The sequence below is a fragment of the Panthera tigris genome, chromosome E2, assembly GCF_018350195.1.
Source record: "Panthera tigris isolate Pti1 chromosome E2, P.tigris_Pti1_mat1.1, whole genome shotgun sequence".
Classification (NCBI taxonomy): domain Eukaryota; kingdom Metazoa; phylum Chordata; class Mammalia; order Carnivora; family Felidae; genus Panthera; species Panthera tigris.
This window is the reverse complement of record NC_056674.1, coordinates 7,941,452-7,966,330: the sequence shown is the minus strand read 5'-3', so window position 1 is coordinate 7,966,330 and position 24,879 is coordinate 7,941,452. Positions and strand designations below refer to the sequence as shown.

Here is a 24,879-nt window from a genome sequence, read left to right as displayed (position 1 = left end):
TAAATAAACATTTAACACATTTAAAAAATCAAAATGAAACTTAAAAGACGCCAAAAAAGGGATTTCCAAGAAAATTGCAAATATTGAAGACAGGCAAAGAAGACCCAGCGTACGGTACTGAGAGTCCCCAGAGAAGACCCAAGCAGGGAGACAGAGTGAATAACCTAAGACCGTAGTGCGAGAAAGTTTTCCTGAAACGATACAGCGGGAAGCGACATCCGGGAAGAGCACGCTGAGTACCGGAGGACATCGACCCGTCAAGACCGATACTGAGTAAAACTTGCGTGTGTCAGAGGCGGCAGAAATCCTTTAGGTGGCTAGGAAAACACGAGCAAGCAATCCACAAGGAAAAGGAAATTCGCCGGTCATCAGATTTTGGACAGCAAGACTTTGTGCTGCGAGAAAATGGAAGGACGTAGCTCAGATTCTCAGAGAAAGATGAGGGCGCCTGGCGCCGGCGCCCGTCTTCACCTGGCCTCCGTGTCTTCCGTATGTGTCTGGGACTCCTCTCCTCATGAGGACGCCAGTCGTATTGGCTTTTGGGCCCACCCTCATCCAGCATAACCTTCGTTTAATTCAACTCATCGCAGCTCCAAAGGCTCTGTTTTCCAAAGAAGATCACATTCTGGGGGCGCTTGGGTGGCTCATTTGGCTAAGTGTCCAACCTTTGATCTCAGCTCAGGTCTTGATCTCACAGTTGTGTGAGCTCAGACCCTGCGTTGGGCTCTGCTCGAGGCATGGAGCCTGCTTGGGATTCTCTCTCCTCTCTCCGCCCCTCCCCCACTCACGCTGTCTGTCTCTCTCAAAATGAGCTTTAAAAAATACATTTTAGGGGCGCCTGGGTGGCTCGGTCGGTTAAGCGTCCGACTTCGGCTCAGGTCATGAACTTGTGGTCCGTGAGTTCGAGCCCCGCGTCGGGCTCTGGGCTGACGGCTCAGAGCCTGGAGCCTGTTTCGGATTCTGTGTCTCCCTCTCTCTCTGCCCCTCCCCTGTTCATGCTCTGTCTCTCTCTGTCTCAAAAATAAATAAAATGTTAAAAAAAATTAAAAAAAAATGCAGATTCATGGACCCCACTCCTGATCTGCTCAAGCGGAGTTTTTGGAGGGTGGGACCCTGAAGTCTGCATCTTTTTTTTTTTTTTTTTTACAAGCTCCCCAGATGATCCTGGTGCAAACAACAGTGTGATAACCCTTGCAATAGACTCTTTCACAATCAGAGGTAGAGTTCATAGCATTGAAACAAGTTTGTGATAGTCTTGTGGACATACTAAAATAGCAAAAAAAACTACCCAAAACGTTAAAACCTGGTGCTGGCGCTGCTGTTGGCTGATCCGCCAATCGGGAAAAAGACGTGCTAACATCTGTTGTGTATTTAGTATGTACCAGGCTCTGTGCTATGCACTTAACAGTTGTCGACTCATTTAACTGGGAGGTGCCTGAATGTACCTACCACCTTCTTCCAAGACCCCACCACGACAGTTCTGCTTTTGCCCCTACTACAGGTGGACTCGCTGACTACAGAGTTGTCAGCCGAGCGCAGTTTCTCAGCCAAGGCGGAGAGCGGGCGGCAGCAGCTGGAGCGACAGATCCAAGAGCTCCGGGGGCGCCTGGGTGAGGAGGACGCCGGGGCCCGGGCCCGCCAGAAGATGATCATTGCCGCCCTTGAGTCGAAACTGTCCCAGGCTGAGGAGCAGCTGGAGCAGGAGAGCAGGTAGGTGGGAGAGGAGGGCACGGCTGGAGGGTGATTCCCCCCACTCTGGTCGTGAGACAGAGGAGAGCTGTGTTATAAGCACCTGGCTTAGAAACATCCAAAAGGCATCATATTATTTATGACTGCTGATTTCCCATCTCACTTAGGATGCTTTGGGCTGTAAGTAACTGCACTGCGACTAAGAATGGATTTAAGTGGTGCCTGGGCGGCTCAGTCAGTTGAGCGTGCGACTTCAGCTCAGGTCACGATCGCACAGTTCATGGGTTTGAGCCCCGGGCTCACTGCTGTCCGCGCAGGGCCTGCTTTGCATCCTCTGTTTCCCTCTCTCTCTGCCCCTCCCCCGGTCATCCTCTCTCTCTCAAAAATAAATAGACATTTAAAAAAACCAATAAAATATATTGTTAAAAATAAAAAAATAGGAGTTAAGCAGTAATGTAGCAGTCAGCTCTAGCTGCATAACAAAGAAGCCTGAGCTTTACTGGTTTCAAACAGCTACCATTTATTATTTCTCAGGAGCCTTTGGCTGGCTGATAGGTTCTGCTGATCTGAGTGCCGGGGTTTCATTCATGCGTCTTTAGCCAAGTCAGCTAGATGGATATGCTGGTCTTGGATGAGCTCTCCTATGCCCAAGGCCTTGCCTGGGACAGCGAGGCCGACCCGTCTCTGCTCCAGGTTGGCCCAGGATCGTTCACATGGCAGAGGCAAGGTTCCAAGAGTGAGGGAAAGTGTTAATGCCTTCTTGGGGCCTAGACTCGGAACTGGGCCAGTGTCACTTCTGTTGCATCCCGTTACCATGGCAAGTCACGTGGCCAGCTCAGATCGAAGGGCATGGAGAAATAGATTCTTTCTCTTGGCGAGAGAAGCTGTAAAGTTCTGTTGCAAAGGGTGTGGATACAGGAAGAGGTGAGAATTGAGGCCATTTCTGTCCCAGGCAGAGCAGCGGCCCTGGGGACTCAGACAGGAGACATCCAGGGCATCTGGAGGAGGGTGACTGGTCCTAGAAGCCTGTGACTTAGGAGAGGGATGGAGAGGCAAGAGCCTTGAATGCCAGGCTGAGGAACTCTGTCCTGGGAAGATGGGGAGCCTTGGGGGCTGTGAGCCAGAGAGAGGGAGGGCCAGTGCTGGGTGTAGAAAGTCCCCCCTGGGGTCAAATTGGGAGCAGACTAGAGAGAGACTGGGAGCTGAGAGGCCAGGGTGGAGGCTGGGTGATGGTCCAGGTGGAAGGAAATGAGGCCTGAGCTGGGGCTGGGGCCGTGAGGATGGACACGAGGAGGTGAAACAGCGTGAGTGGGGGGCAGAGGAATGGAACTGGGGGCCGATATGCTGTCGTGGGTGTCGGGGGGAGAGTACAGGGTTTGGGGTAGAGTCCTGGTGCCTGGGGAGAATTGGGGGAACATGTTGAGTTCACTGGGGAGCATGATGAATGTGAGAAGTCTCAGGGACAGGCAGTGGGAACTGGCCCCAGACGCTCGTGGGAGTTGTTCTTATCCAGGGGCTCATGGGAGATGTAGTTTGGGGTCTCTGGGGAAGCCCCTCCCCCATTACATAGATGGAGACACTGAGGCTCAGGGGGTGTCGGTGACCTGCTCAAAGTCACCCCGGGAGCAAGGAGTGGCGGGGGATCTGTAGCTGGAGCCCCCACCCCCACCCCCGCATCCCTTTCCACGGCTGGAGCCTCCTGCTCCCCCCACCCCGGGCCTGCCTCTCAGCACATCTGGGGCTATGACGTCCAGTCGTGGCTGCCAAGCACCACCCGTCGCTAGGGCCCCCGTCACGCAGACTTCACCCCGGGGGTGATGGTCCACGCGGGACAGCGCAGATGAGCCGGGGCCATGGGGATGGGGGAGTTCGGGAGAGGGGAGGGGCGGGCTTTAGGGGGTTGGGGGGAGGCGAGGATGGCTCCGGCGTCTGGCCTCCAGATCTCGGTGGAGGACGGGGAACCCGGAGGAGGAGCGGGTCTGGGAGAAGGCGCTGAGCCCAGCGGGGAAGGGCGTGCAGGGTCTGGCGGGAGGCCGAGGCCGGGAGGCCGGGAGCGGGTCGGGGCTGGAGCCCAGGAGACACATTTAGCAGACAAAAGGCTGTTGATGGGTGTGGAAACCTGGGGCACAGATGAGCCTGTCCAGGGAAAGCGTGTGTGTGTGGGAAGGGGAGAAGGGGCCCCGGGGAGCCGAGAGGGGAGCTCTGGGCTTCCAGAATGTCCCATCGACACTAGGGACGGTGGAGAAGGGAGTTGAGAGGGAAAGGACAGGCTAGGCCAGGTGGGTGAGCACGAGGCTTGAGCTGAGGGCCGGAGGACAGAGAGGAAGGGACAAGACAGAGTTTGGAGGGGCAATGTGACAGGGTTTGGGTACTGACAGGCTGGGCGTGGGGCAAGGAGAGAAGGGGCGAGGACAGTGCCCCAGATCTGACCCGGGGACTGGTGGTCAGTGGGTCAGTTCCCTGAGAGGAGGCTGGGGGGAGGCGCTGTGGGGGATGGAGAATAGATAGACGCATGCAGACACTTTCAGGAACACCCGGCGTCTTGGTACAAGTTCAGGACGAGATGCCCTGGAGTCGGGAGGCTGGGAGCCATGTCTGGCCTACGTAGACCGTGGGAACCACTTGGGGGTGGGAGAGAGGGAAGAGGCCGCTCCAAAAACAGGACGCGGCCACTGGACAAGGTCGAGGGGACAGAAGCCCCCGGGAGCCCCTCTCCTGATCGTCTCCTTCACTCCTCTCTCCAGGGAGCGCATCCTCTCCGGCAAGCTGGTGCGCAGGGCTGAGAAGCGGCTTAAAGAGGTGGTGCTCCAGGTAGAGGAGGAGCGGAGGGTGGCCGACCAGCTCCGGGACCAGGTGAGCCGCTCACGTCTTTGGGGAGCAGTGGGGGGGTGGGGGGGGGCGGTTTCCACTGACAGAGAAATAGCACGTGTTGTCTGCGGAGGCAGTGAGTTCCCATCACAAGAAATAACGTGCAGGTGCCAGACTGGGACCGAGAGCAGACACCATCCTGGGGCTTGGTGCATCAGCAGAGAGCTGGAATCAGTGACTTTGCCATCTGTAAATTGTGGGATTTTTTTTTTTAAGTTTATTTATTTTGAGAGAGAGAGAGAGGGAATCCCTAGCAGGTCTTGCGCTGTCAGCACAGAGCCTGACTCGGGGCTTGAACTCACGAACCGTGAGATCATGACCCGAGCCAAAGTCAAGAGCCGGACTCTTAACCAACTGAACCACCGAGGCACCTCCGTAAATTGTGGGAACCTAGGAAAGGTCCTGGTGGGGAGCTGAGACAGCCAGGGAGAAGGAAGAAGTTAAACCCTACCAAGAGGCTAGGCTGGAGCTAAAATAACAACGTGTAATGTTTATTGAGTTCTTCGTCTTTTTTTTTTTTTTAATGTTTATTCATTTTTGAGATACAGAGACAGAGCGCAAGTTGGGGACGAGCAGAGAGAGATAGGGAGACACAGAATCTGAAGCAGGCTCCAGGCTCTGAGCTGTCGGCACAGAGCCTGATGCGAGGCTTGAACTCACGAACCACAAGCTCATGACCTGAGCTGAAGTCAGATGCTTAACCAGCTGAACCACCCAGGCTCCCCTATTGACTGCTTTCTATGTGACGGGCACTGTGCTACAGACATAACACGTAGTACAATTAGTTCTTATTGGAACCCTAGGTACTACTATTTTCCCTCTTATTCTGGTGAGAAAACTGAGACACAGAAAAGGGAAGCAAATTGTTCAGATTACTTAGCTAGTAAGAGATGGAGTCTGGGATCAAACCCCAGCGGTCTGGCGGCAGTCTGTGTTCTTAATTTAAAAAAAAATTTTTTTAACATTTATTTATTTTTTAAATATTTATTTTTTTTAAATTTTTTTAATGTTTATTTTTGAGACAGAGAGAGACAGAGCATGAATGGGGGAGGGGCAGAGAGAGAGGGAGACACAGAATCGGAAGCAGGGTCCAGGCTCCGAGCTGTCAGCACAGAGCCCAACGCGGGGCTTTGAACCCACGGACCGTGAGATCATGACCTGAGCTGAAGTCGGACGCTTAACCGACTGAGCCACCCAGGCGCCCCTAACATTTATTTATTTTTGAGAGAGAGAGAGAGAGGCAGAGCATGAGCAGGGGAGGGGGGAGAGAGAGAGAGAGAGCGCGATACAGAATCCGAAGCAGGCTCCAGGCTCTGAGCTGTTTGTTAGCACTGAGCCCGACACGGGGTTCGAACTCGCGAACTGTGAGACCATGACCTGAGCCAAAGTCGGACGCTCAACCGACTGAGCCACCCAGGCGCCCCTGTTCTTAATTATTTATTGAGCAGTGACTGTGCCCCAAGTATTGTGCCACGTGTTGTTGTTGTTGTTGTTGTTGTTTTTTAATACATGCTTGCAGTCTCTCACCAGCCCCAATGCACAGGTGAGAAAATGGAAACTTTAAAAGGGGACATAGTTTCTACCAAAGTCATACAATTAGTAGAGACAGAGCCTGGATCAGATCCCAGATTTGTCTGGCTCTAGATAGAGTCGCTGTGCCCTTAAAAGCTCAGCTGCGTCTTATTTGCCATTCATCCCACAATTGTCGGGTATCCACTACTGTGCTTGGCATGGGAGATATGGCTGTGAAAGAGAAGGAGAAGGTCCCTGCCCTCACAGAGCTCACATTTGTAGCATAGGAAAAGAAAGACGCAAACCTATAATCAAGGAAAGATAATTACAGATGTGACAAGGGCTATGAAGAAAAAAGTGAATGAAGAGAGGAGACATGAGGTTTAGGGAATATTCCCTAGGTTGGGGGTGGTGGGGTGGGGCAGGGAATCCCTTCTAAGGAGGTGACATATGAATTGAGAACTGAGAGGACAGGAAGAGTCAGGCGGAGGGAACAGCAGGTACAAGGGCCCTGGGGTGTGGAAATAAGTTTGGTGGGTTTAGAGTGAAGAGTAGAGCAGTGTGGCTAGAGAGAAGAATGGAGCAGGAAGATTGAGTGATAAGAAATGAGGCCAGGGGCACCTGGGTGGTTCAGTTAAGCGTCCAACTTCAGCTCAGGTCATGATCTTACTGTTCCTGAGTTTGAGCCCCAAATCGGGCTCTCTGCTGTCAGGATGGAGCCAACTTCAGATCCTCTCTCTCTCCCTCTCTCTCTGCCCCTTCCCTGCATGCCCTCTCTTTCAAAAACAAATAAACATTTAAAAAAGAAGAAGAAATGAGGCCAGAGGGATTGGTGAGAGGCAGATCATATGTGGCTTCTCCCTGGACAGGGTTTAGGGAGGGTCTTAGTGAAGATGATCTGACCAATGGGTTTATAAGAAGAAGACCCTGCAGGGCCTGGAATGCCACACTGAGGGCCTGGGACCTTGTCCCAGCACCACTGGGGAGCCATGGGGCGGGGGGAGGGGGGCTTTGAGCAGGGGAGGGACAGGGTCAGCTCTGGACATAGAAAGACCCCTCTGAGACCACATTGGGGGACAGTCTCACATTTGAAGTTGGGGTAGAGGCTGGCAAGAGGATCTAGAACAAAACGAAGCATGAACAGAAGGCAAGCGCAGGGCAGAGTCGGGGGTGGGGTGGGGCAGGGGGATGCGGCCCAGAGCTGAGGGAGTGGGCGAGGCCGACACCCCCGCCCCCGGACTTGACCTGGACCTCTGCTTCCACCAAGGTGGAGAAGGGCAACCTTCGGGTGAAACAGCTAAAGCGACAGCTGGAGGAAGCCGAGGAGGAGGCGTCCCGGGCGCAGGCGGTCCGCCGGCGGCTGCAGCACGAGCTGGAAGATGTCACAGAGTCCTCGGAGGCCATGAACCGCGAGTTGAACACGCTGAGGAACCGGCTCCGGTAGGGTCACCTGCACAGGCGCACCGTCACTCCATAAGCCCCGCCCCCATCTCGCTCTTTCTCCCGTAGCTCCCGCTCACTTTTCCCCTGCTCCCCTCAATGAACCGCCCGCCCGTCTCCTGGTCTCTCGCCCCCCCTGCAGACGCGGCCCACTCACCCTCACCACCCGCAAGGTGCGCCAGGTCTTCCGACTGGAGGAGGGCGTGCCATTGGAGGAGGAGATCGAGGAGGAGGAGCCCGGGTCTGGGCCGCCACCCCCGGAGCCTGACGAGCCCCCGGCGGCGCCCCAGCCCCAGTGACCCCGCCCTGCCCCCAGCTTTGGCCCCTCCCTCCCTGGCCCCTGGTCCCTGGGGCGCCCGTCCCGGGAACGCAACCTCTGGCTTCTTGCACTTTGAAGATGGTGCCAGCCTTTGGCACTATAGCACTTACCAACCCCATGTGAGGGGGCAGGGGCTGAGACCCATGGACCCCTAAACACAGGGGAGCAGGGGAGCAGGGCAACGTGGAGGAGGGCCTTCGCTTGGAAGGAAATCCGGGAGCAGTTAGCAAGCTGTGGCCCCATAGGGCTCCCCTCCCTCCTTAAGTTGTTAATGATCTTTATAAGCAAGGGAGCATGGCTCCCCTGTCCTCCGAAGCCAGGGTTCCCATTCTCCTCCCCCTCTCTCCCCCCTCTTCCCCTCCTCCTCTCCACTCTCCACTGACCCCGGAACTTCTGAGCGACAGCAGCCGGAGCCCCAGGTCTCCACCAACCTTTGACCCTTGCAGAGGGGCGGGAGAAGGGAACCCCCCCATCACCCCCTCTCCTTCCCCATGTGTTCCGCTCCCCCCCCCCCCCTTCTGGTTGCTCTTGTGTGATCACAATTAGGTTTGGAGTTTCCTGTGGGGGCTGGAAGAGGCCCCATATCCTCCCAGCCTCCAGGCTCTGGCAGAAATAAACTCCCACCCCAACTGGACCCCCTTGGCGCTGTGTGTGTTCCTTCCGGGGGATCTCTGATGGGGCGGGGGAGTCACAGGCTTCTTCGGCCGCTGGGGCAGCCGTCCAGAACCAGCAGGTGGGGCCGTCAGCTGGTTCTCACAGCTGGCAGTGTTGGGAGCCTCCTGTGTACCAGCTTTTCATGTGAAGTAACTCGTTTCAGCCTCCTTCCCGCTTATTGCCTCCATTATACAGATGGGGAAACGGAGGCTGAGCCGTGACGTGCCTTGCTTCAAGCCTCCCGGTGAGTAACTGGCAGAAGGGATGCTGCACTCCGGCTGACCCTCAAGTCTTTGCAAAGCAGTTGACAGGGTGACCGTGGAGCCATCTGTGGAGTAGCGGTCATTTGCATAGCTGTGCTAAACAAACGGGGGAGCTCGCCTCCACCTAGAGCACAACCCCTAGAGGTAGGAATGATTCCTTTGCTTTCCGGCGCCTAGAACAGTGCCTGGCATGTGGTTGGGATTCGTGTATTTGCTGAATGAACAGATCACCCCCTCCTGCCCTTTTAGGGTGGTGGAAACAGCCCAGGGAGGTTGAGAGACTGCCCAGGAACACACAGCTACTGAGAACTTGAACCCACAGTCTGGCTTCAGAGTAGGCAATATGGAACATGGGGCCCTCGGCCCCTAACCTCTTATTGGAGACCCAGCTCCACTCCTCTCCTAGGGTCTTGCTACCCTCACGTAGGAGCTCATATAAAACCAGGTGCCCGTTCACAGTTTCCAGTTAGGGGTGTGGATCCCATTTTACCATCAGGGAAAAGGCAGGCACTACCCCCCGCCCCCCCCCCCCCAAATCACAAGGTGAGAGCCGGTGATCAAGGGGATAGCCGGCCCCCCAAAGTGCACACCCTTGTTACTTTCATACGACCCCTGCTCTTGAGGCCCCCACCCTGGCCCAGATCTGGAAACCTTCCCAGGAAACAGGATGCAACTTTTAAATGAAAAGGAAACTTTTATTTCGGTGGGAAGTGAGAGGGCGGGCGGGAAGGGGGCATGACACTTTTTCTTTGGGGAGGGCAGGTGACATGCGGCAGCTTCTGCATTGGGCGGTTCATGCACCCAGGGTGGGCGTGGGGGAGACTTGGGGGAGGGGCCACGCCGACCCCTCCCTCCCTGCCCTGGGGGTGGGCTGAGAAGACCCGCCGTTAGCACCAGAGTTGGACGATTTGCAGACCTCCCCTCCCCACACTGACTCCGGACACCCGCCCCCATCCCTGAGAGCGCCCCCTGGCCACTCCTCCCCCCTCCCGCTTCGACAGGCCAGGCCCGCCCCGCCCACGTTGGAGTGAGAGACTCTTATTGCTGTGTGTGTGATGGGGAGGAGGAGCCGCTGAACTCAGGAAGACCCCCCGCCGTTCGTTCCTCCCCAATCGCCCCGCCCCTCGCCCCGTGTCCGTGCGTTCCCGGAGCGCTGGAGGGGCGCGACATGCGTGTGGGGAGCGCGTCATGCAGCGCATGCGTGTAGTTGCAGGCACCCTGGCGGCCGGGGAGAAAAGGGGAGCGGGACTTAGAAGTTGTCCCTTTGGCTCTCTCTTCCTCCCCAAATCCCACACTGTTTGTTTGACTTGGGGGATGGGGGTTGGGGTGAAGGACGTGAATCACGTTGTGTAAAGGCTTATGATTGTGATTATTTTTAAAAGCTGAACTAAAAAGCTGGGTACGTGTGGCAGACTGGCGAGCAGGGGGAGACGTTGGGAAGAGGGCTGTACCCTTTGGAAAAGATCCTCACCCCCTTTCCCCCGCACCGTTCGGCTTCCGTGAGGGTCAGGGGAGTCTGGGGTCTGTTGTGTTTTTTTTTTTGTTGTTTTTTTGTTTTTGTTTTTTTTTTTTTAAAGAAGTTAAACCCTTTGGCAATATAATCAGTCCCCACCCCCATACCCTGGTGTCTGGAGCCCCTAGCCCTTTGCCTCGCCCCACCCCGCTCCCACCAGAACCTGCCCCACCCCTCACCCCTGATTCGCCAGGGTTTAGGGTCCGAGGGAAGGATGGGGGACTCAAAATGCCCCTTGCATAGGAATCGTTGCATCAAGAATCGCGCTCAGTGACACCCCCCAACCCTCGGATGGGTGTGTGGGGGGGGGAGGGTTCCTGAGGCCGTGGGAGCAGAGGGAAGGAGGTTGCTAGTTCCGTGGGCCTCCAGCTCCAAAAGGGGAGGGGTCCCCTCTAAGGATTCTGGGACCGGTGTGGTCTCTGGGCTTGGGGGAGGTAGCGCATCCTTGAGCCAGGATGGGATATGAGAAATGATTTTCCACCCGCGAGCGTGGCAGGACGCGGAATGCCGGGGAAGGGTGGGCTGGGATCCCAGCCCCGGTAAGGTATGTCGTCGTTTCCCGAGCTTCTGCTATTCCGGTGTCCCTTCGCGCGGGCACATCCTCTGCTTTAAGTGGAAACACTCGACCTTGAATAAACAGTGTCTGGGCCAAGCAGCAGTATCTGGACTTACCGGCTTGTGAGCAACATGCCAGGAAAGACAAAACTTTTTAGATTAAGCGTCCTTGCGCTGCCTAAAACCTTAGCACATCACCAGGGGTACAAATACAACTCTCTGGGAAACACTGATGGCCATGAAGAGGGTCCCTTTGGGGCACCATTTAAGGAAAGGGGCTCTTGGAAGAGGCAGGGCGAGGCATACGAAAGGGGATGCCCAAGGTTGGGGGTGGGGAGGTCTGGTTCCCTGGAATTGTAGACAGGTTGAGCCTGTCTTGGAAATTCTGGTATCAGGAGAACCTGAGGTGGATGTCAGATGTTAGAGATTTGGGGATTATCGGGGGGGGGGGGGGAAGGCCTGAGGATTTGGGGGTGTCCAAGAAATGCCCGAGTGTGGGAAGGATCTGGAGCATCCCAAAGGCTGAAAGTGAGCTGAAGGGCCGGGTCAAGTCTTGGAGGTTTGAGCCGCTGGGATGCGGTCCAGGGATTGGGTGGGGTGGGGCGGGGGACAGCATCTGCACGCAGAAGTTAAGTCCCAGGACCCGGTGGGGATTTAGGGGATGCGGGGTGCCAGAGTGGGTCTCGGGAACTGTGGGTGCAGGTCTCGTGTCCTGGTAACCTGGAGGGGGCGTTGGGGGATTTTGTGTGCTAGGGCCAGATCATCCCAGAAATTCCGAGATGGGAGGTCTGGGTCCATGCAGCAAGAAGAGAGGCGAGCAGACCCCGTGGCGGGGACGGAGAGGGATGAAAGGGTCACGTTCACCAGAGGGATCTTCCTAAAGGCTGAGGGAGAAGCTGTCCACAGCCCACTCCCCAGGCCTCTGCTTTCGCCCTCTGAGCTCAGCTCGTTTGGGGGCCTGGGTGGCTGTTCCTCCTTCCCTCACATTGTTGCTACCGTATTACTCTTTACATCAATGTGATGGGCTGTCCTCCCGGGGCGAACGGTAGGAGGCCAGGAGACCCTCCCGCGGCTGCAAAGCCGGCCGGACCCCTTGAGGCCCCGCCCCCTTCCCAGACTTCCCCTTCCCTCAATCGCGCGGCATGCAGCCCCTGGCGGCTTATTGCTGAGGTGGAGCTGGAAGGGGGGAGGAGGGATCCGGGTTGAGGGAGGCATGCAGACTAGCGGAGAGGCGCCCCAAAATGTAACTGGCATAATTTGGACGTATTTACAGGAGTTTATGGGAGCGGGATGTCCTATGGCTCATGGAGACCTGAGAAGGCTTTATTGGGGGGAGAGGAAGGGGGAGAGGTGGGGGGGGGGGCTGGAGTTTGGCTCCTCCCCCTCCATCCTGGGGACCCAGGTGGGGGTGAGGGGTCCGGGGGTGTCTGCTGGCGTCGTCGTCTCGGTTGCATATTATTAATGACTTTTTGATTTTTTTAAAAAACCCTTTCCCCCACCCCCCACCCCCAGCTCCTTTGACCTTCTTCCCTGTCACCCCCAGTCCCCCCACGGGGGGGAGGGGAGCGTTAGAGGATGGAGGGCAGGGTTGGGGGAGCGCGGCGGGCGGCCCTGGGAGAGCCAGGGGGAGTGGCAAGGGGCGCGAGGCGCAGGGACACCCCGCTCAGGCCCGCGATGCTGCTCAGGCTGCGGGATTTCTCGTAACCTGGGGGGGGGGGGAGGGACGGGCAGAAACATGGGGAGGAAGCATGGAGGTGGGGGTGCAGGGGGAGGGTCCAACAGACAGAGAGACCCCGAGCCAGGGAAGCAGGGGGAGGAACGGCCAGAAAGGATAGGAGCCGGAGAAAGAGAGAGAGGGACGGGAAGAGGCAAGGAGACAGAAAAAGGGCGGAAGCACAGAGTCCAGGATAGAGACGGCGAGGGAGACAGAAGGGATAAGAGACAGACACCAAGACATAACAAAAGAGATGGCAAGAGGCAGAGAGATGGACAGAGGCGGACCAAGGAGATGGAGAGAGAAAAGTGAACAAATCGGACAGTCAGTCGGAATCAAGGAGAAAGGTTCAGACATGGGGAGGGGGGAGAGACTCAGGGTTAGGAGGCAGGGTGGTGCCCACCGAGCCTCCCCCACCCCATCCCCACCGCAGCCCGCCCCTCCCACCTCCCCTCTCCCTACCCCCGTTGGCCCCCTTATCTGAGGCAAAAGGGTTGGGGGGGGGGCAGCAAGGCGGATGGTGGGCAGCACGGGCATGGGGAGGGAGCTCGGTGGAATGCATGTGGGGGGAGCAGCCGGTGGGGAGGGCTCGGGAGGGCTCCGGTGGGGGCTGACCTAGCGGTGGAGAAAGGAGGAAAGGCAGGTGGGTGGGGCTGTGAGAGGCAGAAAGGAGCGTGAACTGGCAGTGCCCCCCCGCCCCGTGGGGGGGCGGACCTGAGAGAGGCAAGGCTCACCTGAAGGTTGTGATGAGGTATCTTTAAAGGGTCGTGGAACCTTCTGATGGGAAGGTCTAACAGCGACCTGAGAGCCGGGGAGAGAGTGTGTGTGTGTGTGTGTGTGTGTGTGTGTGTGTGTGGTTTCTGGGAAGCTCGGGAGGATCTCAGAGTACTGCCGGTGTCTGGGGGAAGTTCTAGTGCGTTCCCAGGCAGTGCCAAGAGGTCTGTCTGGGCGAGGGGGTCTTGACCAGAGGACAGAGGGCCTGGGGGGCAGGGGTTGGAAGCCCAGTATCTTGGGAACACCCCCTCCCAGCCATTCCCAATTGCTAACCTGGGGGGAAGGGGCAGGGGGGGACCGAGGGTCTCGCGAGGTCTCAGGCGGTGACAAGAGCTGGGGACAGAAATACACAGAGTCACGGCGGGGGGAGGGTGGTCAGGCGGAACCCCCCAACACAGCCTCACTGTTGGGGGGACGGAGAAACGCCGGAATCTCTTCCTCCTCTCTGGTGTTTTCCGGGGGAGGGGAGCAGTGAAATGGGGGCGGCCAAAGACATCAAATATGGAAGGAGCTTCCGGGGTGACTGGGGGAAGGGCTGGGGGGAGGGAAGATGAGGGAAGGAAGGGGGGAGGGCTGGGGAGGAAGGGGAAACAGGTGTTAGGTGTTGGGCTCAGGTGATTCGGGAAGATGGACAAGGGTAGGGTCATGGGACAGGTAGGGGATTGGGGGGGGGGGTCCTGGGAGAAAAAGAGGGGGACAACAGGGGACGGTGGGTCACCCAGGAAGGATGGAGAGAGAGGAAGGAGCTTGGAAATGCAGCAGTGGGGAGGGATCCAGGACGTTGGGGCAGAGAGTTCAGTCAGCCCCATCAGCTCCGGCCATCATTTGAGTTCAATGAATGGATTTTGGCATCAGAGGCAAGAGAAGCAGAGACCCCTCCCCCAAGCCACCCAGCCCCCACACCTCCCTCCCTCCCTCCCTCCCATTTCCAAATCCTCCCCCCTCCCTCCATTCCGTGGGGGCCCATCCAGACCTCGCGGTGGGAAACAGGGTGGAAAGGGCCTGGGCGCAAGCAGGGGGAGGGGTGGGTGAGGTAGGTGGGAGCAGGGAAAGGGGGGGGGGATAATGAGATGAAAATGGAGGGTGAATTGGGGAGTTAGGGGGTGGAACGAGGAGGGCCACTGTCCCTTCTGGACTCGGAGCCCAGAGGCCTGGGGTCTCATCCCTGTCTGCTCATGCCCCACCCCCTGAACTTCTGTGAACCAAGGCTGTCCCTGGAGGCCCCCGTGTCCCACTACAGCACCTCCCTAAGCTGCTGCACGTAGCGATTCGATTCTTTAAGGATGTGTCTGTGTATTTCTAAAGAAGATTCCGCAGAAGTTTGTTGAAGGAATAAGTGATAGATCAAATTCCTTCAGGCAGCTCCCTGTCACCTTTAAGGTCAAATCCAGCCTCTAGCCATGGCCACAAAAAGCTCTCATGATCCTTCCCCCCACCCCCACCCCAAGCTCTGTCTGGCACCCCTCTCCCCTGAGCTGCTCAGTTCCAGCCACACCTCCCTCCTTGCTACACCTTTAACAAATCAAGCTCATCCCACCTCAGGACCGCAGGACCCTTGCACCTGCTGTTCCGCCGGCTGGCCCTTTTTACCTTTCAGGGTTCACGTCACCTCAAAAAGGCCTTTGCAGACCCCCTTATCTGAAGTGGCCAGAGTAACGATCATGTCCTTTTGTCCATGTGTTGGGTTGCTTTTCTGCTTCCTCTGATCAGGGGGTGGCAAGCTTTTCCTGTAAAGGGCCGATCGCTACATATGTTCAGCTCTGCGGGCCACACGTTCTCCGTGACAACTATTCCACTCTACTGTTGTAGCATGACAGTGGCTGTGCTCCAGTAGAGCTTTATTTACAAAACAGCCTGCTGGCAGGTTTGGCCCAGGGGCCGTAGCGTGCCAATCCGTGCTCTAGAGTGTCAACTGTGATGGCAGAGTCATGCTTTGTGAATCGCCAAAGTTCCAGTGCCTGGAACTGTGCCCTCAGCGATTAGTTGCCGAAGGGAGGGAGGGAGGGAGGGAGGGAGGAAGCGAGCTGTGTGTTAGCCAGGGTTGCAGTGAAGATTACAGAATCCTGTTAAATTCCTGGCGTGTGATGAGTGCTTGGTTATGTTTGTTGAATTACTCAGCTACTCTCTGTCTCGCCACTGCCAGTTCCCAGCCCTGTCCCCTCCCGGTCTGTCCCTGATCCCTAACTCTCTCTGCCTTGTCCCTTCCTCTGCATCCCCTCGGACCCTCATCCCAGCCTGCTCCCCGGGCCTCCTGACCTCCAGTCTCCTGTCCATGCCCCACACAGCCCAGGCGCTGACCTGCCCGCCCCCCCCCCCAGGGTCCCTAAACAAGGTTCAGCCCAGGCCTGCTTTCCTACCTCACGTCTACCTGCCAGTCCCCAGTCTCCTCCGCTCTGTTTGGCCCAGTCCCTGTGGTCACTATGTCCCTTGGGATCACTTCTGCACTTGAGGTCAGGACACCTCCAGACCTCAGTTCCTTCGGGAAGCCTTCCCCATTACTTTCATCCTGCCCTGGGGAGCGTGCGAGTTCCTCTTACTGCGTGTCCCTGTGGTACCTCCCCTTGCGCATGTATCACCCCAAATAGTGGCTTTCTAGGTCAGTGTCTGACTCTCCCAGCAAACTGGGAGCTCCTTGGGCGGTGTGGTGGTGGTGGTGGGGTGGGGGGGGGTTCTTCCCTGTTGATTCCCTGTGCCTAGCACCACGCAGGTGACACGCAGGTGACACACAGGTCCTTGGTAAGCGCTGGCCAATTCACAAGCGACTGGACGAGCGGCTGAGTCTTCCCCATCCCATCTTGCACCCCAGAGTGTCCTGGGTGTGTACCCCGTTTTCTCAATTGAATAAAAAACCCAGGGAGGGAGGGAGGCAGGGAGAGAGATGTGAATGGGGGTGAGGATGGGGGTCAGTCGTGAGGGCAGGGGAGGGAGGTCAGGCACACGGTGGGGAGGGCCGGGTTAGTTCTGGAGGGTTAGTGAGGGGCAGGGCAAGTCCTGGAAGGGTGGGTGTGGGGTCAGTGTCGTGGCTGCTGGTTAATTGGATGGAGCTGTTCGCAGTGAGGGGACAGGAGTCTCGGTCAGTGGGGGATGCATGTTCTCAGAGGGGTTAGTCAGGAAGAAAGTGGGGATCAAAGGGTGGGGGCTACTTACCCCGGGGGGAAGGGGTTCGTCCGCTAGGGGGATATCCAGGCTGCGGCGTTGGCGTTGAGGTCGGGCAAGAAGCTTGGGGGGCCTGGCTTACGCCAGTCTGGGGGGGGCAGTGGGGGAGCACCGGTGGCTGGGGGTGGGGGAAGAGGCCAGAGGGTCCGGGGTGGGGTGGGGGGAAATGGAGATGGAATAAAGACAGGTGAAGGGTCAGTGGTGAGGAAACTTGGGGGGCGGGGGATCTGGGAGGAAGGGAATTTGGGGCCAGGGGATGGGGGAAGGGAAATCCAGCACCTCCTCCCCCATCTCCCTCCCTCCCCTGAGGGAGGGAGGGAGAGAGAGAGAGAGAGAGAGAGAGAGAGAGAGAGAGAGAGGGGGAGGGCTCCAGGGGGCCAGTGGAGGGCACCTCACCTTTCCGGATGGAGCCATCAGGGGAAGGAGCGTAGTCGGTGAGGAGGAAGCAGGCTCGGTCCCGGCTATAGCGGCCACGGCTGCCAGGGGTGATGGGGCTCTTGTCTTCCGGGGACATGGCGGGCTGGTCGATGGCTGGGCAGTCCTCGTGGGCAAGCGCAGCTGCTGCAGGGTCCCCATTGGGGCGGGGATCTGCGCCAGAGGGACAGACAGAGACACAAAGGAGAGAGTGAGGTGCAGGAACTCAGGGTGGGGTGCCATTAGCAAGGAGGGGGCTGGAAGTAGACGCCTGAGGGGCAGGGTATCTCAAGGAAGGGACAGGAGGGGCAGGCCGGAAGCTGGGTGCTGGCGTGTGTGGCTGGTGGGTTTAGGGGACAGGTCACGGGGTGGGGGGAGGTGTTGAGTGCCGGGAAGGACAGCAGGGATGCGGAAGGGCGGTCAGGAGTTGGTGTGGATGGAGGGTGCTGTGTGGCGGGAGGTGGTGCTCGGGCCAGGTGTTGGGTGCTGGGAAGGGCAGGACTGGGTGGGGTGCTGGGCATCTGGAGGGTGGTTGGGAAGCGAGCTGGGTGTCTGGAAGGAGGCCGGGGTAGAGTGCCGGTGGGCGGTCGGCTGAAGTGAACGAGTAGGGCGGGACTGGGGTGCGGTGTTGGGTTGGTCGGGTAGATGGGTTGGGGTAGGTTTGTAGGGACGGCTGGGGGGCCTCAGGGGGCTGGGAGGTAGCTGTTTAGGGAGGGTGTTGGGTGCTGGGAAGGGCACAGCGGGGAAGGGTTGGGAAGGTGACAGAGGAGGGAGGGCGGGAGGTGGGGGTCCCCCAGGCTCTGACTTGAGCTATTTTTAATTGGTGTGAAACTGGGTCAGCGGCCGAGGGAGCCAGATGAGGGCCGGGCGGCCCAGCTCCCTTTCTTGACCTACTTAAGTCATGGGGGTGGGGCCCACGGGCTTCTCCCTGCTCAGGACCACAGGACCTTGGCCCCCAACCTTCAGAGACACAGACTCCCCTAGGGGGAGGGACACACCGGGTCAACTTTCTTCTCCCTCATCTCCTTCCCTTCACCTCTTCATTTGGCCGCCTCTCTTGTGCGTCTCTCGGACTGAGCCGGAGCCAAGGGCCCTGGGTCCCGAGTCACCGTCACACGGCCGGCCCGCCCTCTGGGCCTGTCTTCCTGGCCTCTACCTACTTCTTGGTCTTTGAGTCTTGTCTCCTCTCTTGGCCTCGCTGTCATTAGAACCTGAACTCTCTACCACTGGCCCTCCGCCTCTGTCCTCTCTCTGTCTCTCCTGCTCTCGGGGACAACTGCTTGCTTTCTGTCGCTTTTGGGCTCTTTTCTCCCCATCACCACCGGAAGACTCAGACGCCGTGTCTCCGGCCGGCCGGTGATTCACATGTTAGACCGTCTCTGTGCCTGTGCCCGAGTCCCCCCTCCCAGTAGGCCGATCGCTCTGCCTCCCTGGTCCCCCCGAATGTCCTGGCCGCGAGTCTGGCTCTCCCCCAAACCGTCTCTTTCACACAGAATCCGTCTGTCTCCGTGCCTCTTTGTTGACCTCAGCAATAGCTGTTCGCTTTTCTCTCTCCCCTCTGTAGTGACCGCCCCGTCTCTTAAGCGAAGCGGTGGCCTCCTCCCCCCACCCCCATCGGCCCCTCATGCACCCCTGCTCACCTGCGCGGTTGATCTCAATTACTTCCTCCTGAGCCAACGGGCAAGGCTCCCCGGGGGCCGGCAGAGGAGGCAGCCCCATGATCCCGAGCCCCCCCGCGCCCCCCCTGAGCAGCCCGGGGTGCGTGTGGGGGCCCGCCGGGTAGGCCCCGGCCACAGTCACCCCCACGGAGGGCGGGGTGATGGGTGGCGGAGGGCTGATACCGCCGCTGCCGTGGTGGGGGTGGTGCGGGGGCGGCGGGGGAGGGGGGTCGGGCTTGCAGTAGTTGGGGGAGCCGGGCTGCGGGGGCCGGGGGATGTGTTTGTTCTTCTTCTTGGGCAGCTTCTGTTTGGCCATGGCCAGCGAATAGTACATGCCAAAGTTGTTGACGATGACGGGCACGGGCATGGCGATGGTGAGCACCCCCGCCAGGGCGCACAGTGCCCCGACCAGCATCCCCGACCACGTCTTGGGGTACATGTCTCCGTAGCCCAGGGTCGTCATGGTGACCACGGCCCACCAGAAGCCGATGGGGATGTTCTTGAAGTAGGTGTGGTTGGAGCCCAGGATGTCGTCGGGGTCGGCGCCGATGCGCTCCGCGTAGTAGATCATGGTGGCGAAGATGAGCACGCCCAGCGCCAGGAAGATGATGAGCAGCAGGAACTCGTTGGTGCTGGCGCGGAGCGTGTGGCCCAGCACGCGCAGCCCCACAAAATGGCGCGTGAGCTTGAAGATGCGCAGGATTCGGACGAAGCGGACGACCCGCAGGAAGCCCAGCACGTCTTTGGCAGCCTTGGAGCTGAGGCCCGAGAGGCCCACCTCGAGATAGAAGGGCAAGATGGCCACGCAGTCGATGATGTTGAGGCTGCTCTTGAGAAATTCCACCTTGTCCGGGCAGAAGGTGATGCGCATGAGGAACTCGAAGGTGAACCAGACCACGCACACGCCCTCCACGTACGTCAGGAAGGGCTCCGTCTCCACCTCCACGTTGGTGATGTTCTCCGGGGGAGCCCCCGGGATGGGGGAGGCCTGCGTCACCGTCTTGTTGCTGATGTGGATGAAGCCTTCGTGGGTCTCCAGGCAGAAGGTGGTTATGGAGATGAGAATGAAGAAGAGGGAGGCGAAGGCCACATACTGCGAGGCAGGGCAGGAGAGAGAGGGCAAAAGGTGACCCAGGCATCTGGTCAGCCAGCCACCTCTAGGAGACCCTCCCAGCGGCCGCCCCTCCCCAGCCCCCACCTCCGGGGAGACCCAGGAGTCCCCACCCCACGCCTCCATCACAGCCTGCGTCCTGCTCTTCCCTGTAAAGCTTGAAAAGGGGGGGAGGGAAAGGATCAGAGGCGGCTCTCCCCGGCTTGGGACAGGAGCTGGCCCCAGCAGTGGTGGCAGACGGGCCACCGACTGTTCTCGCGGAAACGGCCATTTCCGGTCCTTTACTGTGTCTCCCAGACCACTTCCCCACACCCGGTGTCCCATCTCAGGACTCCCCAGCAGGGTCCAAGGATTCTGCGATGGGAGGGGAGTGGCGGGGAGACTAAGATCACTCACCCTCGGGGTATCAGAGGCTTTGGAGCTCAGCTTGGAGCCAAGGGAAGGGGAAGTGGAGAAAGTGGGCAGGGAGGCAGAATCCCAAAACAGTCACAAAAGTTATGAAAGCCTGCATTTGGAGCCAGCGTTTCCATGGCCTAATTTGGGCAAGGAGATTAAGCTTTCTACACCTCAGGTTTTTCACAGGATTATTGAGGATTACATTAGATGAGTATACAAAAGTCCTGGCTCCAGAAACAGTGCTTGGCCCAGTACCTGGAACTCAGCAAGAAAATCTGAGCTCCTGCTAGGGTATGGAGGCATCAGTTAGTGGGGGGCAAGGTCGATGCCTCAGAGAGAAGCCAGGGTTTAAGGACCTTGGTCACAATGCCCGGGACCCAGAGAAGGGAGAAAGCTGGGTGTCCAGAGAGGACAGCAAAGGGATGGAACCACCGAGGGGTGTTTGGGCCAGAAACGGGGGAAGAAGTGAAGGGTCAAGTGTGCAAAAAGAGAAAAGGACAGAGGCAAGGAGGGTTGGAGTTTAAGGCTCTGGAGAGAAAGGGAGGGTCAGGGGCCTGCACGTGGGGGGAGATGGGAGACGGTGGAGCTAGGGCCAGAAAGGTGAGGAGGCTTTAGCCAGAAGTCCAGGGGTGGGGGGCACATGGGTCATTTCAAGATGGGGAGGACTCGAGTCCTGCACGCATTGGTGTGGATTTTGAAGAAAACCTTGAGGAGCCGAAGGGGTGCAGGCAAGATCTTAGAGAAGGAAGAGGACGGAGCAGGCCCCTGGAGATGACGGTGGGTTTTATCAAACACGCAGAGAGAAGAGTGAGGTTAGTACCTTGGAGAGCGAAGGGGATGGGTGTTAGGGCAAAGAGAGGGCTTTAGTCAGATGCGCCGAGGAGGAGGGCCTGGGTCGCTTGACTTTTAATCAGGGACTCAAGAAGAAAAGGGGGCTCAGGGTCAGACTGAAGAGAGGACCCTAGACTTTGGGGTGGACTGGAGAGCAGCAGGGTCCCTCAGCAACTCCCCTTCCTCCACAGGGCTGAGGGGGCGGGGTCCGGGCTTGGGAGGGCTTAACTTTAATCTGAAGTGCAGAGCAGAGAGGCAAGCCAGAGGGTGCCGCAGAAGGGCCCGGGACCTTGAGGTGGGCTGGGGTCAACCTTGGCCCTCTCTGCCCCGCCCCCCTCCTCGGTTCTCCGCAGTGGTTTAAGAGGCCAGAGGCCGCCGCAGAGCGCATGCCCTATGCTCCCCCGCCCCCTCCGAGCCGGGTGCGCGGCGCAGGCTGCGGCACCGCAGTGGGGGCGGGCCGGGCCGGGGGGCGGGGCGCGCGGCGGCCAGCACCGCGGCCAGCTCCCCCGCCGCAGTGCGCAGCCGCCGCGGCCGAGAGCGGTCTTAACCCCTTAGGGGCCGGAGCAGAGCAAGAGGGGCGCAGCCGCAGTGCCGCCGCTTCACGTCGGGAGACCGAGGGCCAGGAGTTTAACTCTTTCCCTCCCAGGGCAAGGAGGGGAGGGTGGGCACCCGCCGCAGTGCGCAGCTGTAGAGGCTGGACAGCGCCGGGACTGGTTTAACCCCTTGCCCCGAGGTGGTTCAAAAGCAGAAGGGGTAGGAGGGCATGGAGTCCCTGTAAGAAGGAAAGGAGAAATTACGGGGAGGGGAGCGAGGATGAGGTAGGGCCGTACCCTCCACTTTGCATTGGCCTCCGCTCCCAACTCTCTCAAGCGATCTAATAGTCTGAAAAGTGCTTGGCACGCCTACACTCAAGAACCATTTGTGGAGTGAGTGACCACCCCCACCCCCACCCCGTACCTGTCCCAGACCCCTAGTCTCACTTCAGCACCCTTCAATGGGTTCACGAGGGAAGGGCGCCCCAGGCCATGGGAGAGGAAGCCACTCAGAGGCCTGAGGGATCATTTAGGGCCAAGTCCCTTCGGAACCTCTTCCTCCTCACCTCCCCCCACCCAACCCCAAATCTCGCCAACTCAGCGCTTCTCAGGACCAAACTTTATGCGGTGCCTCCGGGTCCCCCCCCCTCCTCTTCGCTCCCTCCCCTGGCGTGAATGCGGCACTGCGGCTCCGCGTCCTTCCCGGCCCAGGACACGGCACGGTGGGGGGAGGGGGCCGGACCGTTCCTCTGGGTGTTTGGGTCCCAGGGAGGCTGGGGGGGGGGGTGCCCGGAGTTGCTCCTCTTTGCCCCTCTTTCTAATCCTCCCCCATTTTGAACTACCCCCCCCCTTCCAACACAGGGAGGAAGTTAGTAGGAGGAAGAGGTTCAAGGGAGAACCAAGGGGGACGGTATCTGGGAAGTTATAGATGTTTAAGGAAAGTTTTGGGGGGAAGATGAAGGGAGCTTTGGGGAAATCTGGCATTTCAAGGGAGATATGGCTGGAGTGTGGACTCTTTGGCTCACTTTGGGGGTAGGGGAGCAGAGGGGCCCAGTCCTGGGCTTTAGATGGTGGGGCAGGGAGCTTGGGAATGGGGGAGTGAGCAGGGCTGGGGTAGGGACCAGTGGAAAGATACCAAGGCAGGGTGGAAAAAACTGGGAGCTATTTTGAGAAGGAGGTTTGGGGTTGCTAACTTGTGGGGGAGTCCCAAAGACAGGTTCGGTAAAGTTCTGGAGCAGGAGGAAAAGTCAGTTGACTGACTTGGGAAAGGGCCAGGAGGCTCTGGATGGGGGATCCCAGAGATAAAGAGTGGGCTGTGGAAGGGAGAAGAAGCTGGGAGAATCTGTGGATGAAGAAGGCATATGGGAGCTTCTGGAGAGGAAAGACATATTATGGGGGCTCAAGGCTCTTCTGGAGACACTGAGGAGGAGTGTGAAAGGCTTGGGGGAAGTCTGGAGCTTTATAGGGAAAGTCCTTGGGATGGGAGTTGGCGGGGAGGATGCAGGAAGATATGTGAACACAGAGGACTGGAGGGTCCCAGAAGGGAAGACTCCCCAAGGCTCAGTGTTGCAGTAAGGGGGAGGGGGAAAGTGTCCTAGCCAGAGCAAGTGGTTTGGAGATTCACAGGGGTCTAGGAGGCTCTGAGATGAAGGCGGAGGAGTCCTCTAAGACTTTGGAGGCAGAAGTAGGGTTCAAAAATAGCCAGAACACTCAAACTTGGAGAGAGGAGGAGGTGCGGGGAGAGGGGCAAAGGGAGAAAGAATCAGGGAGGTGTTGTAGAACTTGAGGGACTGAGGGCTGGAGAGAGGGCTTCAGAGGAACTGCAGGGGGCAGGGGAAGCCAGGAGCAGTGTTCACAGGGTCTGGGACACTGACGGCTAAGGAGGGAGGTCTTCGGAGGGTCTGGGGATGGTCCAAGAAACTCAGGGCTGCGGAAGGGTCTTCTGGGGTCTCCGGGGTGGCCAAAAGAGGTGAAAAAGGATTTGCAGGGGCTCAGAAGACTCGGGCTGGAGAAAATTCTTTTGAGGGTCTCAGAGAAGTCCAGGGAAGGAGGGGTGAGGTTGTTCACAGACGCCCAGGAAATTCATACTCGGGGAGGAAGTTTCTAAGAGTATTGGGGAGCCTAGGGAAGCAGGGTGGGGTCTGGAGGGATCTGGAGGATTCTGAAGGTTGTGGAAACGTCTTTGAGGATCTGGGGATGGTCAGGAGATGGGGGTGTGTTCAGAAAAGTACAGGAGACTCAGGTTTGGGAAAACAGGCTTCTAAGACACTGGGGAGCCCAGAGACCAGGAAGACCAGGAGGGGCTGGGATGGGCCAAGGGATTCTAAGGGTTAGGATGGGGCATTCACAAGAGGCTGGGATCTCCAGGAGAAGGAGGAGGGAGGGGGGCTCCAAGAGCACGCTCACCCTGGCGGCCCGCGACGAGTAGGGGTCCTCGAAGAGCGCCCACACGCGGGGCTGCCAGCGGCGCCACCACGTGCCGCCTGCGCCGCCCGCGCCCCCTGGCGGCCCCCCGGCGCCGCCGCCCGCGTCCTGGAAGCAAAGGCGCTTGAGCTCGCCGCCCGCGCCGTCCAGGCCGCCGCCGCCCGCGCCCGCCTCGTCGTCCAGACCCGCGTCGTGGGCGCCAGCGGCGTTGGCGGCGTTTGCTGCGCCCGCAGGGTCCGGAGCCTCAAAGGAGTCGAGCGCCTCTTCGGCGTCGCGGTGCTGCCGGTAGGTCATCCAGCAGCAGGCCTCCACGTCGGTCTCGTCGATGCCCCAGAAGCCGAGCTCCTCCTCGAAAAGAGGCCCGCACACGTCGGCCGGACAGTGCAGCTTGCCTGTGCGGTAGTAGTTGAGCACGTAGGCGAAGACTCCCGGGTGCCGGTCAAAGAAGAACTCGTCGGCGCCGGGATCGTAGTCGAAGCGCGCCGCCGCCTCCGGCTCCGTCAGGCCGGCCAGCCGCGTCCCCGGCAGGGTGCGCAGCGTCGAGCGGTACGTCTCATGGCGCACGCCGCCCACGTTGATCACGATCTTGCCGCTGTCGCCACCGCCGCCGCCGTGCCGCCCCATGGCCGCCGCCGGCAGCCCGGGGCATGGCTCGGCGCGCCGGCCCCCGGGCCCGCGGGGTGCCGGGGGGCCCGCCGGGGACGCGGCGGAGCCGGGCTGCGCAAACTGCTGTTGCTGCAGCGGCGGCGGTGACGGCGGCGGGGGCAGCGGCGGCGGGGACTCGGGCGGCTGCGGCGGTGGCGCCGGCTGCTGCTTGCTGGCCCCCTGGCGCCCGCGGAAGGACGAGACGCAGACTGAGCTCAGCATTGGACGGGGGGCGGGGCTGAAGGGGCGGGGCGTCGGGGGCGGGGCTGCAGGAGGAGAAGCAGACGTGATTGGGTGGAAGAAGCGACGGGTGGAGGGGGCGGGGCCTCGGTGGGGGCGGAACAGAGCTGATTGGTCTGGGGACGGTAGGGCGGGGCTGAGGCAGGGGGAAGGACGGGGACTCCACACAG

General features: G+C 59.1%; 2 protein-coding genes across 5 annotated transcripts in view; one reads left to right on the top strand and one right to left on the bottom strand.

The window, feature by feature from the left end:
- Nucleotides 1-8,462, top strand: part of MYH14 (myosin heavy chain 14) — a 90,164-nt gene extending 81,702 nt beyond the window's left edge. For all 4 annotated transcript variants that reach the window (XM_042970328.1, XM_042970327.1, XM_042970329.1 and 1 more), the window contains 4 exons: nucleotides 1,502-1,710; nucleotides 4,434-4,542; nucleotides 7,337-7,509; nucleotides 7,652-8,462. In XM_042970328.1, coding sequence (XP_042826262.1) covers nucleotides 1,502-1,710; nucleotides 4,434-4,542; nucleotides 7,337-7,509; nucleotides 7,652-7,808 — 648 coding nt within the window. In that variant the 3' untranslated portion in view covers nucleotides 7,809-8,462. The remainder of the gene's footprint in view (nucleotides 1-1,501; nucleotides 1,711-4,433; nucleotides 4,543-7,336; nucleotides 7,510-7,651) is intronic.
- A 1,277-nt stretch (nucleotides 8,463-9,739) lies between these two features.
- Nucleotides 9,740-24,691, bottom strand: KCNC3 (potassium voltage-gated channel subfamily C member 3). The gene is given in 7 exon segments (XM_042970339.1): nucleotides 9,740-12,518; nucleotides 13,575-13,634; nucleotides 16,449-16,554; nucleotides 16,556-16,575; nucleotides 16,854-17,045; nucleotides 18,512-19,622; nucleotides 23,807-24,691. Coding segments are annotated over 6 exon segments (2,331 nt in total). The 3' UTR covers nucleotides 9,740-12,518; nucleotides 13,575-13,617.
- Nucleotides 24,692-24,879: the final 188 nt, after the last annotated feature.